Source organism: Amblyomma americanum, chromosome 11 (assembly GCF_052857255.1).
Source record: "Amblyomma americanum isolate KBUSLIRL-KWMA chromosome 11, ASM5285725v1, whole genome shotgun sequence".
Taxonomy (NCBI): domain Eukaryota; kingdom Metazoa; phylum Arthropoda; class Arachnida; order Ixodida; family Ixodidae; genus Amblyomma; species Amblyomma americanum.
This window is the reverse complement of record NC_135507.1, coordinates 25,800,881-25,821,067: the sequence shown is the minus strand read 5'-3', so window position 1 is coordinate 25,821,067 and position 20,187 is coordinate 25,800,881. Positions and strand designations below refer to the sequence as shown.

The 20,187-nt window shown below is 43.8% G+C and overlaps 1 protein-coding gene across 11 annotated transcripts in view; it reads right to left on the bottom strand.

Moving 5' to 3' along the window:
* Pka-C1 (Protein kinase, cAMP-dependent, catalytic subunit 1) overlaps positions 1 to 20,187 on the bottom strand; it is a 177,866-nt gene that overhangs the window by 15,444 nt on the left and 142,235 nt on the right. For 9 of the 11 annotated variants that reach the window (XM_077644475.1, XM_077644480.1, XM_077644470.1 and 6 more), the window contains 7 exons: positions 13,310 to 13,371; positions 11,980 to 12,108; positions 10,181 to 10,279; positions 6,951 to 7,033; positions 6,073 to 6,199; positions 4,936 to 5,031; positions 4,325 to 4,447 (listed from right to left, as the gene is read on the bottom strand). In XM_077644475.1, coding sequence (XP_077500601.1) covers positions 4,325 to 4,447; positions 4,936 to 5,031; positions 6,073 to 6,199; positions 6,951 to 7,033; positions 10,181 to 10,279; positions 11,980 to 12,108; positions 13,310 to 13,371 — 719 coding nt within the window. Of the gene's footprint in view, positions 1 to 4,324; positions 4,448 to 4,935; positions 5,032 to 6,072; positions 6,200 to 6,950; positions 7,034 to 10,180; positions 10,280 to 11,979; positions 12,109 to 13,309; positions 13,372 to 17,062; positions 17,123 to 20,187 lie in introns of all 11 variants that reach the window. The other 2 variants (XM_077644479.1, XM_077644477.1) reach the window with 1 other exon arrangement.

Genomic DNA, 20,187 nt, shown 5'->3' with positions numbered 1-20,187 from the left:
TGCACTCTACATCAATCCCAGCATTCTCAGCGAAGCATTTCTAAATATCCTTGAAGCCATGCACCTCCACTTCGTCGGCAGCTCACCACAATTGTGTATGTCTTCCACAACAATAGTGGTAGATGCGTTACAAAATCGAATGCAGAGTCACTGGTCTTTCCACCACTACACAACCTACAGGACGTTGCCACCATCATCATCATCATCAGCCTGACTACGCCCACTGCAAGGCAAAGGCTTCTCCCATGTCTCTCCAATCAACCCTGTCCTTTGCCAGCTGCGGCCACCATATCCCCGTAAACTTCTTAATCTCATCCACCCACCTAATCTTCTGCTGCCCCCCGCTACGCTTGCCTTCTCTTGGAATCCACTGCGTCATCCTTAAGGACCAGCGGTTACCTTGTCTTCACATCACCCAAGCCCATTTCTTCCTCTTCATTCCGACTAGGATGTCATTAACCCGCGTTTGTTCCCTCACCCACTCTGCCCGCTTCTGGTCTCTTAATAACGTTACACCTATCATTTTTCTAGCTGGCTGCATTGTCCTTAACTTAAGCTGAATACTTTTCGTTAGCCTCCACGTTTCTGCCCCATAGGTGAGTGCCGTTATGATATACGTTGAAGTAACACGGTGGTTTGGGCTAGTTGGTTGCAGTTCATAATGGAGACAAGTTTCGCAGTATGTGTGCGTTTTATTCATGCTGCGAAACTTGTCTCCATTATGTTATGATATAGCTGTTGTATACTTTTCTTTTTGAGAGATATTGGTAAAATGCCATTCATGATATGAAAGAACCTGCCATATTCGGTCCACCCCATTCTTATTCTTCTAGTTATTTCCCTCTCATGATCCGGATCAGCAGTCACTACCTGCACAGTTGCTTTGTTACTTGTGTTACTGGATCTCACCAAGCCTTGTTTGCTAAAAAGAAAATTAAGGCACATCAATGCATTTTTGGATATTTCATTTGCCTCAAATTCCCGCAACCTTTTGAATATTTGAAATGCATAGGGCTTAAAAATTGTGTACAAACATCTAATTGTAATACCTGAAATTCCTATTCAAACTATAGAATATTTGCATACTTCCAGTATTCGATCAAAACAAAACTCATGCTTATGAATCAGTACAGCCCAAACCAAAATGCAAGTTTGAGTATCCATCAATATCTATTAAGGTGCCCTAGTGGACATCTTTGAATATTTCAAATGTCTATGAAATCTCAAGGCTTTCTTGAAAACCTGCAGGTATTTTTCACTGCTTCGTCATCATCCAGAGTCCACTTCTCATATAATGAAGACTACTGTTAATTCTTTTCTTCTAGTTTTGACTGTCTGAAGTTCTGACAGGTGTCAGTGCTTTTTTTTTCTTCAGAAAAGCGTGATGCTTCAAGCCTATTATGACAAACAAAGGGTAATTCAAGGTGGGGAGAATTATATGTATTGCCAGTGCTTTAGTTCTTCTCAAGGCGAATAAAAAAACACTTTTTGTTCAGCTTATAGGGCCTGAAATGACAGACAGTTTAGACAGTTTACTTGAAATGGGCCTCCTCGAAGCGCACTGCTGTATTCATGACAACTGGTGGCAGTGTTTGACTGCTGGACAAAATATCCACAAAATGTCACGGTCAGGAACAGAAAGTGTCATTTAGCATCAAGAACAATTCTCTGCACAGAAAAGGCCACGCCGGCCAATATTTGCAGAGCATATTAACATTACAAGATTTTTTTGCACAGTGTCTGCTTTCAAGCACAGTAATGACAGTTGTCAATCAAACGTTAGTTCAGACTTCATTAAAATTCTTAATAATTTACTTCAAACTGCGAATAACTGCAACTGACTTTAGATTTTTGATACAGGTCAAATGACTGAAAGCCATCTCTGTATGAGGTGAGAATCATGGTCTGCAGACATTACCATATAAACCACCGTAGTGGATCACGTGACTTCGGTGTTCAGCTGTTGATCCCAAGGTCGCGGGTTCAATCCCGACCGTGACGGCCGTATTTCGAAAGCGAAGCAAAGCATAAAAAATGCCTGGGTGCTGTGCTATATAAGCCCTCCATTACAGTGTCCCTTATAGGCTATATTTTGCTTCGGAATGCTAAACCAAACAATTTACATATTAGATAGGACGTACCAACCACACTGGGAATCTGCAATCAACACTTGGATGCCATGCATAATACTGGCAGTTTCGTATCCTGAAGAAGTGAATGCGTTCATTTAGGCTACCAGAAATGCTGTTCTGAAAGACTTGAAGTGGCACTTTTATGTTACAGTATTTGCAATGCATTAGGCCTCTGTTATATAGCTTCTTTCAAATGTTCAACTTTAAACTTGGCACAATATTACCATTTAAAATTGCCAAAATATTAGCTAAGGCTAAAGCGTGGGTGAATTGGTGGAGAATGGCAGAAACAACAGGAAAATCTGGCACACAAGGCAAAATGGCTCAAACTTAGAGCGTATAAATTGTAACTAAAGTCTGCTGCGAGTACACGTAGCATAAATGCCTACACTGACAACAAAAGAATGCTTAAAAATGGAATACCATTCAGTCATTTCAGTCATGTCACTGGCACCAAATTGCAAAGACAAAAAGCACTTCGACAACGCAACAACGAAAAACCTAAAAGCCTGACACACTAACTACCAAAACAGAAGTCAAGGACGTAAGAGAAAAAAATGGGTCGATCCCTGAAGCAGTCGAAGAAGAAGGAAAGAAGAAAGAAAGAGTCAGAGTGGTGCCTTACATTCACACAGTGGCCCACAATCTGAAAAGGATCGCAAAGAAGTGTGGTGTGAAGGTGGTTTTTCGGCTTTCAAAAAGAAGCTAAATGAGTAAGCACGTGAATTTCACAAACAGGCAGACCTGGTTGAAATAAAAAAACACCGTAATAGCCTGTGCTATGTGCTGAATGAGCAATGTATTTAATGCCACTGTGAAGGAAGAACAGATGCTCAATGAATGGGAAACGAAAAATTAAAAGAGAGCACCACTACAATGTCTCTAGTGCAGAGAGTGGCCACAGCTGAGGGAATGCGACAACAGAGCATGGCACCAGGACCCGTTTACTGAATTATACTGAGATGGCTGAAATGGCAAAATTAGGGGCAGCACGCATTCCTTTTTTCGCATTATCAACAATGAACCGGAATACCTGGAGGCAAGGCAATGAGTTGAACACTTTAAGATGGTGTGTCAGGCTTTCAGGTTTTTCGTTGCAGTGCCGTGGCGCAAAACAGCACAGAAGATGGTGGACCAGAGAACAAAACACTTAATTTGCTCAAATAAAAAAAGTCAGACAAGATTAAATTAAATTGCATAAAAGTGCAAACACCAAAAGAACCCCAGTCAGTGTTGGTCTTTCATCGTTTACTATGCAGTAACTGACCGATACTGTTGTTGTGCTTTTTATTGTTGCTGCCAAAATAGGCACTTGAAATGCGCATGGTCACGATAAACTGTATTTCAACTCTTGAGACGTGGATGATCCGTCCTGTGTGCCAGTTTTTGCATTGTTTCTTTAACTTGCCCAAAGGCTGCCTGCACTTAACAAAACAGGAAAATTACCCTTTCAAGGTGTTACCACGCACAAACCAGCAATAAGGCTGACAATACGGCTAGCAATAATGCTTAGTTCCAGTGGCCCATGTCCACATAGGTAGTAAGCCATTGCTATAACAAAGTGAACAATGTAGCAAGAAGGCAAACAAAGTAATTAAAAGTCCAAGTGTCGTAAGAAGGATACGAAGTCAACAATGTAGCAAGAAGGCAAACAAAATAATTGAAAGTCTAAGTGTCATAAAAAGGATGACGGTAGCCTGGTAAGTGTGTCTGACCACTTGGGGAGCATCGAGGTGATGCTCAAACAAGCAAACTTTTGTCCTCAGTGAAGCGGCGGCATCGGCATTGAGCTGTTTGTTGAGAGATGTTTTCATGCGACACAGAAAATTATTTCCCACACATGAATTCATGCTCATTTTTAACCTAAGAATCCACCCTCATATGAACAATCAGAGAAAAAACTGTCATATAACACAGAGAAATCTTTTAATAATATTATCCTTTTGCCTTCAGAAATAGTTTTGGTGCCTAGCTGCATACAGGGCATTTTCATTCAGAACTGAAGCAAGGATATGGACTGTTCTCTGCTTAACATATACATTACAGTTTAAGAAGCTCCAGTTGCAATTCCAGTCAAGGAATCCTTGCTGTGCAAGACATCTTTTAGTAAAGATTACATCAGTTTCTAAAATAGTGGCATGAAAAAGACGCCAGGTTCAGGGATGAAGTGCAATGTTGTGCGCCATTCTCACCTTGCCAGAGACAATTTTCTCATATATCTGGATTGGCTGGTCGGCGAAGAAGGGCGGGTAGCCGGCAGCCATTTCATACACCAGGACACCAAGAGCCCACCAGTCAACAGCCTTGTTGTAGCCCTGCAAACAAAAACACACCACAGCTACAGGCAGTGTTTATGATTTCAAAGAACGCCCCAATGCCATGGGTTTTCAGATATGAGATCTCCAAAAGGCCACAACTTGTGATTCCTTGCCTTTCTATGTCCTATACCATACATTTCAGCTTGACAGGTGACCATTTCAATTCAATGCTTTGCGAGACTTGGCTTGCATGCTTGAACAGCCTTCAGCTAGCTCTGAAAATTTTTTGAGGTGCCTCCGGGCGGCATGAGCAGCTTCCTCTTAGGAGACTGCTATAAGTTCATATTATGGAGAAATGAGCCTTATCGGAATTTTTACATATCTATGTTGTGCCCTCTACACCACTGATACACTTCTCAAACTAAACACGTCACATTTACATTTTCTTTAGCTTCAGAGCTCTTAAAAAAAAACAAGCAGATTATAATGCAGCATTTGCTGTGGAACCAAAAAAGAACACTCAACAGAGTAAAAGACAAACTGACCTTGCTGAGAATGATTTCTGGAGCCAGGTATTCAGGCGTACCACACAAGGTCCAAGTCCGTCCTCGGACTCGCTTGGCAAAGCCAAAATCTGTAACCTGCGGACAACATGTAATAAATAATAATTTGAAAAACCACGCAATGACAATAAAAACATAGATCAAGCAATCTGCATATCAGTACAACCTATCAACCCAACGATTCAAGGTTTTTTACGGGTGCTGCCGGGCCTTACGTACTATTTTAATTTCCTACAAGGAACGCAGATGCTTGAAAATGCCTGTTTTGCTCTAATAAGTTTCTAGAAAAAGAATGTTGAAGGTTAGGAACAAAAGATTTTATTTACACCTTGAAAGGAATATCTATGAATCTGGTGGATGCTGAACTGTTCTTGGGGATGTGTGAGTTTACTTCTGGTGGCTCTACATCACTCCTAGCTGTCACCCTCATCAGAGTCGTCACTGCTGTTGCTAATAAGAAAAGATGCTCTGAAAAGTTCTTTTTATTCCTGCAGTTCATGACACAATCACTGTTAAGGAGAATATCCACTATTTTTCATTATAAAGGCAGCACAGGCATTTGCTCCCTGCGATGGCTGTTTGGTATGCCAGGAAAAAGTAAAATAAAATATCAACAGCTGAAGCAAACAAAGATTCTAAAAAGTAGAACCACGGCTGCCATCTATCAGACAAGTATCTAACATCCATCCAACAGCTTGTCATAGAAGTGTTCAAAACCACAGGCCCTCAGTTAGACGACTTTGATAATGCAGACCAGCTTTTCGTGGGCATTGACCCAACAGTTTTGAAAGAAATCGGTTAAGCTACAGTGCCCACTATTGCCAGGAACAGAGAGTCTGCATCGGACGATGCTGAGATTGGACTGTTCATTTCCACTAACTTCGTAACACGAAAAGGCAAACCGGCATCTCCATTGCCTATTCAGAACACTTCCACCAAGCAATACTGGTTGTTAGGCAATTAACGGATTCATTATAGTAAGCAGACAGAAAATAGCCACAGAGACAACCAAAGGTGGAAAGACACAGATAACCATTAGTCTGTCTTTCTGCTTGTGATCGTATATGTGGTGCTGTTACGTGTGCTCCCACCAAAGATGGTGCTGGGAGGCAGGCTGACCTTGATGTATCCTGTGTGGTCAATCAGCAGGTTCTCGGGCTTCAAGTCCCGGTAGATGAGGTCTAGGGAGTGCAGGTACTGGAACGCCAGCACAATCTGGGCGCCGTAAAACCGCGCGTGCGGCTCCCTGCACACCACCGACGCCACCAGGATGAATCAGCAAGGCGCCGTCAAAGTCACCAAAGTGAATGAGAGGAAGGGGGGAGGGACAAAGGTAAGAAGCAGGAAGATGCCACCTGAACAAAGTGTCGACAAAAAAGGGGGGCATCGCACACTTCGAATTATCCTTTCCTTTAAGAAAGTGCAAGGGACAGATTTCTTCCACATTTGTGGCGACTGTATTGCGCTTAACAAATTTAAATTGGGAAAAAGGAAAATAGTAACCCTAGCGGCAGCTGGTGCATGAAGAAAGGAACCAGATAAAAAGAAAAATAAAGAGTGAAAGTTCGTTTAGACAACGCTCACCTAGCAACCGAGCTTATTTCGGACATGACACATGTGCCGGAAGCCAGCAATGAAACAACACACAGAGGAAAACTTCAGACTTCTTGCGGTCCCCCCTTTTATAGCCAGATGACTTGACTTTACAAGCCACCCCACAATATTTTATGACGAAACAGTATCCAAGGGTGGCTGCATCTGGATACTGTGAGAGCAAGAATGGCAGCGCAGCATGTCTTTCTTACTGTAACATCATCTCAACATTCTCCTTCTTCACTGATTTTCCGAGTTCAAGGTCGAAAAACCTGGATTTCAGTATTTAGGTCGCATATATGCCTTGACAAATTACAGGCAACAATAGCAGCGAAATGAAACCAGAAAAACCAGTGCTTTAAAATGTGTGCTACCTGCTAGAAAAGCTAATCAAAAATACTCACGAAAATCTCCCACTTTTCCTTAGATGTGAGAACATCTCGCCACCAAGCACATACTCCAGTACCATGTACAGGTTCGAGTTGTCCTGCATTTTGGAAGGATGCCAGCTTTAGTAAATGTGCTCCTCGATGAAAAAAGCCCCAATCATATGTGCCACATACAACCGATACTCATGCTCTCAATACTGCGAACAAACGAGAGTAATGAAAACTTGTGTCCAGCAGATCAATTCCAGCATAAGAATTCAATGAGTCCCAGTAATATAACAACAGATGCCTTTGCAGTCACAGCGACAGGAACAAAAAACTGTGCTGCATTCCAGTCAATCATCACGCCTCTGCTGAAAATATTCAGTGCTGGCTGCCCATTCCAAAATTCCTAGAAAAACCTGCCTCACTTATCTTGTCACGACATGATCAACCCAGGCCATGCAGTTCAGTGACACCAATGCAAGAAGAATGCACACAATTTAAAGGCCCGCAGGTGCCATAACAGTTAACACACCTTCATAGGTTGTCCGTCTTTCTCATACGATAGCCAGCAACTCCAACATTCTTCTCAGTGTTATCCCTTGGTTTGTGCTGATAGCATTAATGCCAATTATTGTGCTGCTTTAGCTACATTACATGGCACTCGTTAAATGTAAGGACAACTCGCAATGCAATACCGGCAGGCCTGCACCAATACACAAATAGCGAACATGATGTTCACTCAAGCACTAGTCGATGACAGTGCCAGTTTCACAAATTAAGATACATTTGTAGTTTTCTCTAAAGCACGATGACAGCCCATTTAATGCTTTAGAAGTTGTCACATGAAGTAGTAGACTTTATGCAAAATAAGTGACCTCAAAGACCATGTATTATTCTACATCAGTCCATAGCATGCTTCAGCACTTTTCAGGTCTTGTATATCCCTTTTTAAGATGCCTCGATGCATCCAGTGTGGTTTCTGTGCTTTGCAAGAACAGATTACTAACAAAGCTCTATAACCATGTTTCTGCATGCGCTGCCTGGAGTAAGTGTATGCATAGCCTGAAGTAAGCGTAACAGCATAAAAAAAGCCACACAAACACATGAAACTGACATACACACTATTTTGATCACAGAGAAGAGAACAGATGTGATCCGCAACCACAAGAGACTCACTTTGTTTGATTTCCTGTTATGTAACTCACTAGTGCACTGCTTGAATATACCATGTTTCTCATTGTTGCTCGCCCACTTGCTATGGTCTCAGATGAGACTGGCAGTATTGAAATGAATAAACAAACAACTTGACACAAAGCCTCCTAAATTGGGCACACTTCAAAGAAGAAACGTCACACGGTACATAGGCACACTAGTGATGACCATACTGGAAATCTGTTGGTGCATTAGGACAAATGCCCTGGCAACTCGCAGCACAACTCTTCCCCATGCCGCTCCTACATCAAGTCACCCAGGTCAGCTATGCTATGCAACAACCACGGACAGACAGTCTGTTAGTCGATATGGTGGCATATGTGAGAGGGGAGCATTTAACTGAGCATGCGGTTGTAAATGTGAATGATTTGTAAAAAATACCTCGAACTACGATGCAGTGTGCCTTCCTATCCCGACCCAGCTCCATCGGGCTTTCTCATGTGTTCATATGGACCAGTAACAAGCAGGTATAATTATACAATGCACGATTAATATGAAACGAATTTCTGACATAATAAAATATACTAGTTCCTTGTTATTTTCCGCTGACACACAAGAGATGTTTTGAGTGCTACTTTTACAACTTTCTTCATATCTTTCATGTGCAACAACCAGAGACAAATGAAACAGGTCTATGCTAAATGCACGGTAAATATGAATGAACTAAAATTTGAAGAAAGTGTCTCTATGCTTGTCACGCTGCTACGCCCAAATACACTTCTGCAGCTACTTCTAGTGCTCTCCTAACGCTTCTTGTAGCTTACATACCAGCTCCACGACACCGTCTACCCTACAATATCTTAAAGCATGAGCCACTCTGTTCTGCTGAAGCCATATATAGCAACTGTCAGTGAAAGTGGCTTTACGCTGGGCAGACCAAGACAAAAAGCAGCATAAATTCAGCACAAATTAACACAATACTATTTCATTCCTGCTATGAACTAAGCAGCCACGTTGCCGATTTTTGCCAGTGCAGTTAAACAACCATAGTGGTATCTGAGCAGTGCACGTTCGCATACCATTCAGACTCACTATATTTGAAATGAGAAAACTCAACACGTTCACTGAAGCAGCAATTCTCAGGGCCCCAATTCCTGGGCGTCGTGGCCCACCCGTGGGCTACCCTTGGTTTTCTTGGGTGTGGTGTGACCTACCAGTGAGCCACTGGCAAAACCAGCTTCTTTTGAGCTGCCGACCGATGGCAACAGCAACCATGCATATGTGTGCTAACTGCAGGCCCTTTGAAACTTTTTGAGCCGACCCATAGATTCATCACATCACTCAGCATTCGTGGCTGCACAGCCCGCATATGCAGCATGATCCACTGGCGACCCACAACGCAGTGAGCATGTTTATGGGCAACTCCAGAAGCATTTTGAACATTATGAGTCAATGATTGTATTATATACCTTGAACTTCAAAATAAAACTTATTTCAAAACACCTGGCAAAGAAATCTCAAGAGAAAAAAAAAAAAACTAAGCCGAAACTGGGTTTTAACCAACGAGTGGCACCATGAAAATTAACTGATGGATTGTCGCAAGCGGTACCGGCAAAACTGTTGTGCCAAGTTAAGGGCTAAAGCAATGCCTGTAAATGATAACCACTTTTATGAAGTGCCTCCTAGGGCCATGAGTAAGCCAGAGTTTTTTGGTTAGCAAGACAGGGTGAATAACAAGACGATAGTTCGTGGTGTCACAAATAATAAGGCATGCCTAAAGAAATCACCCCAATTGAGGTCAAAAACTTTCACAGAAAACATTCACAGAAATAAAATGTTGCAGAGCCGCGAAATTTGGATAGAAGGAGAGAGGAGAACCTGCAGTAAATCTCTCAATGAATGTGTGAACCTCAAAAAAAAAAAAAACTTGCTCTCAAGAAAAATTTTTCTGTAACTAGCCTGTATATATGCTTTGAATATCTTGATCAACACTGAGAGGGATCTCTTCACTTTTTTCTGTGCTCATTTTGTCATGTTTCAAGCAGCTCCTGTTCCAAACTTAAAAAGAGAAGAAAAGAAAAAGAATGCATACAGACACAAGTTCTCACCTTGAAGTGGTATGCTAGCTTGACCAAGAATGGAAACTCGACAGCTTGTAATATCCGTTTTTCATTTAGGGTGTGTTCTACTTGTTTTAGCTTTACTACCTGGAAGAGTAAAGCAACAGGTACTATGTCAGGAAGGCACGCAAGATAGAACTGTACAGACAGGAATTGAGGTGACATGATGCTGCAAGGCTGTTCACAAATTACAAAAACACATCACAATCCTTCCCTAACATGCATGTTTGCGCGAGCTGCAGCCTTTGCTTGCTCAACCTCTCACTCATTAGCATGTGAAGTTCATACTATAACGAGTACGCAACAACATCTAGTGGCACTCCAGTACCAAATTAATGATGTCTGAATCACAAGCTGCCGTTAAGAGGCTGACAAAGAGGGAAAAAGATTCAGCAAAACTGAAAAGAGCTATATATTTATTTTTCCTACTTTTACAAAACAATACCAAATTTGAAAGTAGTGTAACAAAAACAATTGCCACAATAAAGTTCAATGGTTATCATCATGACAAAAAAAGAACACAATACTAAATCTGGGAGTGGTGATTAAAAAGAGAGTTGTGTACCAGCAGTTGCAATGCTGCTTTTGGTTTATAGTGGTTTATTTGAAATAATAATAATAATAATAAAAGAAAAATGAATGGGCAGCCGCAGAAAACGGACACACATTTACTGGACGCCTGATCTGCAGCCAGAGGAAATAAAATGTATAGTATGATAAATGCGAGAAAAGACAGACGGAAAATGACAAAAAAAAAACAGTATGAATACATAAGGGAGTGAGAAGCTATTTATATTCGGTGTACACATCCACACACACATGAAGAAGAATCTAAAAAGGAAGGGAACCTGTCATGCAGTTCCCTTTCAGTTTGAACCAACTTGGAATGTTTTCATAAACCTGTTGAACTGGTCAAAACTTTCACCAGGGCAGGCATGCAAGCACACCATTTGTGTAGCTGCCTTTGGTCCCACCTTACGGAAACGTCAAACCAAACCTCTCTCCTATTTCACTCCGTTCATCTCTCGCCCCATGGGTGAGGTAACCAATTGGGCAATATGCCGGTTAATCTTACAGCCTTCCCTTTCTTTGCTCTCTTGTTTGTTCTGTGCACTGAGCACAAAACAAAGTTGAGATAGGGGACACAATTCTACACCTAATGTAAAGACCCAACACAGTATGCTCACAAAAAATATGATTGCTTTAAAAGTAAAGCCTGGTGGCCTCTTCAAACCCCAGCTGTATAGCCAGGCATATACAAAATGGTATACACTGTGAAAATGTTGCTAGTTTTTGTTTGCGCTCACATAATCACATCAATTCCTCACATTAGTGCAGAAACGGCCATTTCAGCATACCTAGCAACGCAAAGCCAGAGTGCCAGCTGTTAGAGATGGAGGAGGCCTACCGGAAGATAGCTCACAGCAAATACTAACCCGAACAAGAAAAAGGCCTGAAATTTCTTTGGGCGTACTAGCGATTATGCTGGCTGGCGATGGGAACAATTTTGAAATCTGATAATGACATGTTACACATACAAGGGTATTTGGCGTGCAGTTTTAGCCTTCTTAGAAACTCAGAAACTATCACACATAAATAATTTCACACATATTAAGCAATAATGTTTTTCTTAAAAAGCTACCATATTTTTACATTTGTGCAGTGCAGGACAAAATGCCAGAAGTTCAGAGCTCTTATCTGACATTCTCACTGTACACGCATCACAGTGCTAAGCATGTTTCACTGCCGAAAATTCCACCACCCCAGAAAGCAAGGCGGAGACCCACCTTTTGTTTGTCTAATATTTTCATGGCAAAATAATCCTTGTGCTGTTTGTGCTGGACAAGCATCACGCGCCCAAAGGAGCCAGTTCCTAGTGTCTTGATCCGGTCAAAGTCATCAAGGCTGGCTGTGTTCTGCGAGACAAAAGCACATTGCCACCTTTAGCATCGCATGATTATTGATTACCACAAACCAACACAAAGAGCAGGCATTCATAAGCAGCCGTTAAGTGAAACGGGCCGCAGCTGCAACTAGTCAGTGCACAAGAGATGAAAACATGTGTGTTACTATCAAACCACTAACCAGCTACAAAATCATCTGAGGGTTATCCGAAACTATGTTCGCCAAAGTACATTACACATAATCTCAAGAACAAAATTCAGCTCCTTCTGCTATAAAGGTAAACAAATTATCAGATACTAATCAATTTGCACATTTTTGATGGCATCACTATACATGGCAGATACAACTGATGCGACTGAAAAGACAATGGCATATGTCATAGGCCTTATACACAGCAGAAAAAAGTATCACTACAACTGCCAAATAACAAGCCCGTTTAAGGCGATGTTTAAATGATAGGGGTATGTCTTTTGCACTTGCCTGAAAAAACAGCATTAAATGACAAAGATGCAGATACACGCACTTGCAACACACATAGGGCTTCATCATATAGTTCAGTTTTCTTTTAAATCTTCCAGCATGCCAAAATGTGCACAAAAGATGCCAACCAGTGAATAACATGAACAATTTTCCAATGTCCTGAAAATAATGTTTCTTTGCTAGTTATATGTGCTCCACCAGTGGACAGTCAAAAGGAGAAACCGAAAAGCTTCGTCGCTCATAAGGGACAATCGAGGAGCACATACACAGCACCAAGTCGCACACCCGGGCTTTATCATGCCATGAAAGGAAGCCCGGTGTATTTGCACAATAAAAACAAAATCTCACAGGCATTTTTTGGAACGCAGCCAGAGCAACAGCATCTCATCATTCAAAAGTTAACTGAATATTTGTGCATGTGGCATCTCAGGATATTACTGTCGAGAGGAGACACACTACTTTTAGCCCAGCAGAACCTAAGCAGGATTACACAGACTGCATTTATGAAAATTTGATTCAACATCCTCACCAGTTTTGGCATTCCACAAGTGGGCAAACTAACTGATGTAAGTGCAATCTCTTCATTTTTCCGTCTCAAAATGTGAATTATCATTTGTGGTAACCATCAGCACATAACTGTGGTATGTGCAAGACAGAGGCACATGCATTGATTCCTGTTGTCTCGGCTGCAGCAAAAGAACGAGATAAAAATATACACTGAACTGCACTCACCGAACTAGGGCTGGTCCATTTTTGTTCAAAGGACTTCCTTGCCTCTTCAAGGAACCTCTCGACTGGACAGAAAAAATTGCAAAAAAGACAATGTAGACTCATCAGAACAATGGGGCACTCAAAACGTTTCGCATAACAGTTCACAGCTATAGAAAGCCTCGAGTCAATAACGAACGCTTACACTTCTGAAAGAAAACTTTCAGCACTTCAGTAAAGCTAACGAGAAATAACCTGGTGAACGGGATGTTTTGTAGAGTCGCTGACTGCATAGCGATATGCAGAAATGGCTCCCTAACCCTAATCTAACTGTTCAGTAGCTAGTAAATAAAGGATAACAACAACTGTACTAATATGACTGGTGCACTTCACAACTAAACACCTCTATTGGGATACAAGGGGATTCCCAAGCCAATGTCCAGCTCTGGTCTATCATATCAATAAATTTCATTGATTCTTCTCATCTCCAGGTAAATGTGAGCAGCAAACAATTGCACACGGGCTTGACTCAGCTTTCAAAGCTTTCAATGCAACAAAAAACATCATCCCTTAATTAGCTTGCTCAGTTCTTTGCTCATCATGCTGATCACATGCTCCTTGCTCCAGCAGTTTAGCAAAGAAGATGCCTGTCCTTCACAATTGTGATCCATCTCCAAGCTCAAAATTGTAGCTTTCATTTCCTGAAGCTCTCATGCATGCAAGATAATGGCCCTCATACGCATCTTCCCCTTCTGCCGTTGCCTGCTAGGCTACAAGCTCGAGCACATTGTCTAAAATAACCAACTGTGAATAACTTAAGCAGAAATCTGCAATCATAACTGAAAGCTTCAGAGCGAGCAAGCTCTTGGAGCTCCCCTGGTACAGCTCAAGAACAAAGATCAAAGCAGTCATTTTTATACATATTCCTACAGCTCTTGATTCACAGCAAAAAATACTGCACTTTAATTAGTAAACTAGGGTTAATTAAAACACAAGTAATTGAAAAACTTCAGGCAAAGCAGCATACAGTGTTCAAACTGCTTGCAAAGGCAGCTGTGAGTTATTCACTTAGTGAAGCGACACTACAAACACTAAGGACGTGCAAACGTTTGCCAAGCGGTTTGTGTTCCTTTGAACACTTCAGAGCACCCAGCAACAATAAAATCTGAAGAACAAAGCAGACAAGCATCCTTGTAGGTCGTGTACTCGTAGTTCCCCATAAATGTACATGGAGTTGTCACTTGTGTGAATGAGATAACAACAGAAAGAAGCAGGAAATAAACAGTCAACGGTTTCCACGACTCGTGTGCTATGTCGAGAAATTGTGCGGAAATCATACCCTACAAACCTTAATGACCCTACTGCCTATTGCTATGGCAGCCACTATGGTGCAGCTCATTGCATAGATTGTGTGTTGACATGCACAATTACCGTAGTCAATTCCGATGCGCTAGCGCTGTCTGAAACTGATTGCAGAGGGCCATGTAATGCTACACTGCAGCCGCATTAATTGCCAAGGACGAGGAAGGCGACAGCACTGAGCGACATTTCAGCACAGGACTATTCCTGTAGATGCACAGTAGCCCTCGCTTTGCCTAACAGCCTAGAGCAAACTGCACTAGACTGTCAAACATGACTGAGGACTGAAAAGAGCTTAAAGGAACGTCTCCTTGGGCGAGTTGGTCACAATTCATCTTTGGTACTAGGCGCGAACACACACAGAACACCCGTTTCCTTCCTTGTGTTCTGTGTGTGTTCGCGCCTAGTACCAAAGATGGACTGAAAAGAGAGCCATCAGTGTTCGAATGCAGTCGGGGCGATACCTCACTTAACAACACTCTCTTCTATCCCTCTTCACTCAAGCATACCCTCTCTCTCTCGTGCGCTCAGGCACTGGGCACTCTGAACGAGCCAGTGCCCTTCAGTCTCATTTCTTCGATCCTTGGCTGCTACGAGCTGCACACGGAAAAGTGCATATTTGCTGGAGATACGAGTGGAAGAAGTCTCAAGCGTCAGCCAGAGGCACCCCAAACATTAACAAAGATACTTTTCCCCAACTAGTGTACGCAGACTGTAACAATCTTCAAGTATATGTATAAATGGTCAAAGGGTGGTGGTCATTTCTCAGCTGCATTACTGATAATGTAGCAAACGAAACTGCCAGGCGATGCAGTGCAATCTGCAATGCAGGTCAGCATGCAAGGGTCAGAGAGCGCGCGAAGGTCTTCAACGCGGAGAACAGCTGCCAGGAACTGCTCCTCCCAAAAACTTGCGCTTGAAACAGGCCTCTAATGTACATGATTTGTCAATGCATGAGTATGAGCCCTCACTTCATGCTGTAAAATGAAGACCTAAAACCTTGCATAATCGATTTTCTGCTCATATCAGTCGTCTGGTGTTAGAGGAAGACAATGAAGATGAAGGTAAACGAAAGTATATGTGCCAACCCATGTCACTGGGTGTAATCTGACTTACTTACTCCTAACCATGGTTTTTTTCATTGTCATGAGTTTTCAAGTGAATAGAATTGGTTATTAACCATGGCGGTAGACAATCAGAGCCATTATTCATTCCTACACCTCACTAGTATGGCTAGCTGTGCACTCGTAGTCACAGCAGCATTTTCTAACACGCTGCCTAAAGCACGCAGTTCCTCATGCATACCTAGAGTTTAAATGGCGGCACTAAGCGTCACCCACCAAAAGCGTGCCAGGAAGATGAGGTTTCGTATGTGGCAAGGCTAGTGGTGGGCCGAAAACACAGATTCAATCGTAACAATGCAACATTTCACGATGCAAACCTCAAAGGAATGCTTTGCCGACTTTCACCCATGCTAAGTAAAAACATTCCATTGAAAGAACTTATTCTGCACAGTGTGGGCAGCATCGTTGCTGTGGTGGCTAGATCTAGCCATTGAATTGTGGCACAGCCATGATTGTGCGGTGAAATTTACATTTTAGAGCGCTGCTCTTCGGTGCCCGTTCCTGTGTTCCACATCAACATCGAAGGCGCTGGCGTAGCACGTGGCGTGTTGGCAGGTAGCATCTGTCAGTTTTCTTGGTCCAACACTTGCCAAGCTAAATATGAAACCTCATCTTCCCGGTATGCCCTCGGTAGATGAAGCACTCTTTTAAGAAACTGGCATAGGCGGTGGCACCACTCTAGGTGATTTCAAGAAACTCTGACAAACAGTGAGGAGGTTAATCTTCTATGCTACGTGCTGTGTGGCTATAGCTTTTTCCCCTCTACTATTATAATGAAAGGCCACCGGCGATTTGCTTTATGCAGTGAGCTCGGCATAGATGTCAGCTTTCATCAGCAATTACCTAACTCAAGATTTTTCAGATAAATTACTTCTCAAAACGCATTTACTACGTATTTTTCCCGCTTTTTAAAGGGCAGCTGGTCCCAACGGTAAAAGCACGTATCCTGTACACATACGCCCATTACCCACAGATGTGGCATCATCCATGAACAGCGCATAACTACTCTGTAGTGCTGAATAGAGAACATAATCAAAACGAGGCCTCTATAGTGGCAGGCAGGCTTGTCAATTCAAGGTGATGACCCAACAAGTGCGGGAGGGAGCCACAGAACCCCATCTACAAAAGCATGACAAGGTGTGGTCGAGTGCACTGCAGACCACAGCCAATAGGAGAGCAGTGAACGTGCGTTAGTCCCACAGAGAGCGGCAGGGAAGGCGGCTTTGGGTGGAGGGCGGTGGAAAGTGCGAAGAGGCAGCTGCCGGACGCTAGGGAAGGGCAGGCAGGAGCCCACCTGACACGATGCCACTGCTCTTGAATGGAGGGGGCTTTGATTGTGTTGGCGTGGCGCCCCCTACAAAGGGACAGACACAGAGGAAGTGACACGAAGGAAGCACGCCCAATGGCTCCACACACAGAGTTTCTTACAAAGTACACCGGCTGTATGAAACTCTATGGTTGCGCACACATACACGCACATACAGATCCGGCATGTTCGCACACCAAGTGTGGTGGGGAGTGGGAGAACAAAATGTGCGCACAGTGGTGAGAAACACCAGGGTGACAAAGTGACAAGAAGTTGTCTCGGGATGTGGTGCAAAAGAAAAGCCGTAAAAATAAAACGTTTTCAGTATCAAACATCCTTTTTTTACAAGAAGCACATCGACGAACTACTTCTGGTTTTTATAGAGTCACCTAATGTAATCTAGCTTCTTATGTGTCCCGAGTCTATAAAACGTCTAAAATCAAATAACACCTATAACATTAAATCACACAGATATCAGTGCACACGTTGAATGCGGCATCTCTTACAACATACAAGCATGAAAAGACTATTATGTTAGGCATCATAGGCGTCCTTCAAACCGAAATCTTTAAACGGGTAAATGGAGGAGGGGATTTTAAACAACACCTCCCGCAACTGGTCCTCTCACCTTCGCTTGCCGCCACCATTGAGTCATTCCTTCATTACCTCCCACATTCATGTATCGTGCAGAAAACCATGTCCTCATGTATTATCAGGCACAAAAGTTCGCACATGATGCAAGCACCAACCAAACTCGGACCAATTCAGCTCCTCCCTTCAGGGTGGAGTACAAATTGTTGGATGGAAGGCACCATTTCTAAGCTCATAGACTGCAGTGATTGCCAGATGGAAATGAAGTTTGTAAATTTCTATTCCAAATAAGATTGAATGACCTCCAGCAGCAGTAATGCATAGCATCTTGGCCACAGATGTAATAAAACTGCCACCCACCACAGTAACACCCTACCGATCAGAAACGCACATTTGTACCCAGAAATGGTGCAATGACCCCACCCTGAAAGGAGGTGGTAGTGATGGGTATCAAGAAACACTAGACCTAACTGCACCACTGTGTCACCTAGTGGCTTGACACATGGTTTGTTACTGAGTCGAGATTACGCTTCATGTGTCCATTCTAAGCTGGCAAGGGTGTGCTTATCATGGGTCGCTTGACAGTGCCCTAGCAATGGCTTACCCTTTATTCGATTTGATACAAAAAATGGTTCCATGAATTACTCTATAGTAATAAGTTAAAATGTGTGCCTCCTTACTTGCACCCCTCTTCCGATAATGCATTCACACAGGCCAAAACATCTGACAAAAAAATGGTTAATTTTTTTCTCGCAGAAACGCGACACTTATCACATTAAACTTCGTAAACTAAGATTTAATATGATGACTTGTCTGACAGCGCTTACCGTTCATCCCTTCCCTTACACCCCGGTCGAAATGAACACCCAGACCGAGATGGTTATAGTGCCTTTCCTTTCCACACAGCTTTGTGCTCCACCTTAATCATGCAGTATGGTTGATACTTGCACAGTTTCAGCACCTACTTCCGGCAGTATTAAAAGATGATGTCATTGAACGACTTCCTCACGGCACATTCTTCATACACTTTGGCCCAATGTGCTTCCGATACTAGACAAAACTTTCAGACACTTTCTAAGGTGTATTACTGCGCTCCCCACAGGTAAACATCTGGGCTTGCCCCATGCCTGGGCGAGAAAGAAACACACTGAGCCTCTTTTCTTGGCAAGCGAAGATGAAGCAAAGCAAAGCTAAAAGATGAGTACAGTCGAACCCCGTTATAACGAAACGGTTTATAACGAAATAATGGATATAACAAATGATGATTCCCCTCGGAAGCTCGGTCAACACGGGCTATAACGAAACAATCGCCGGGCCCCTTTAACTTCGTTATAACCGGGCTCAACTGTACATAGCCAGAAGGCCACCCCCTTCAAGAGCTAGATATTGGCCATAAATCAACCTCTGTCTCCCATCCCCGTTATCTGTCCGGGCAAAGGTATACACACGCCGACGTGAGGCGCTCGCGCGCAGCCCAACATTCATACATCGCATCCGCGCCACTAAACAGAGTGAATTAACGCGCGCGGCCTTTCCAAAGCCAACACACAAGCCTCTTGCCAGCTCAGGGCCTACACGCGATCGTGTCTTACTATCCGTCCATTCGGCCGCACCGCGGTGCGGCCGCCAACATGTACGGGCGCGCGTCCGTGTCATCCGTCCGGACGACAGGAGAACGAGCGGTGGTGTACGTGTTAAGGGGGACATTGAGCGCAGGGGTGGGGGGGGACGGGAATGCCATGCAGCAGCGTCTTCATCCGAGCCCGGGCCGAGAAACGGAGAGCTCCGAGCGGCCAAGAATAGGCGAGACGAGAAGGCGGTGCGGAGGGAGTTATAACGGGAACACGCAACGGCGGTGGCGGCGCCGGGGCGACCCGGTCGGGCCCGGCCGCAACGCGAGACGAGAACAAAGAGCGGGGACAACAGGCGATGGCGACACCGCCGCCGAAGCGGCGCTGCCGTCTCGGGTGACGCGCGTGTACGCTTGCCGCACGCTGCCGCTGCTGCTGCACGGCGGCGAAGGCCGGCCGTCGCGGCGACGCGAGGTACTACGTGTGTCAGCTGGACTCCGGCCGCTACTCACTCACTGCGCGCGCTGGCGTCCCGGAATAAAAAAAGAGAAATATGTCACCCCGGGTTAGGCGCCGTGCTGAGGTCGCGAGTTAGACGCCGGTCACCGCCGGCTGTGTGAAACGGCTGCACCGCAGCAGGTTTCCGGGACGCTGCTAACGCCCATCTCGTGTCCGATTTATCTTATTCCGTTTGCAGAGACAGGCCTTTTTCTTTTCCCCCGGGGCACCACACCATAACGCCGCCGAAAGCCAACGTCGTAACCAATCATTCAGTTTTTTTTTTTCTGCCCGAGAGGAACCATGTGGAATGGGCAGTGGATCATGCGAGTACTACGTCCGCCGCTATATGGACGAGGGTGGCGCTGGTGAACACCCTCAATGTTCAGTTTCACTACGCATGAATACCCCCGAAAGGAGAAGATTGGACAGCCGTTGCGCGTAGCTCAGATG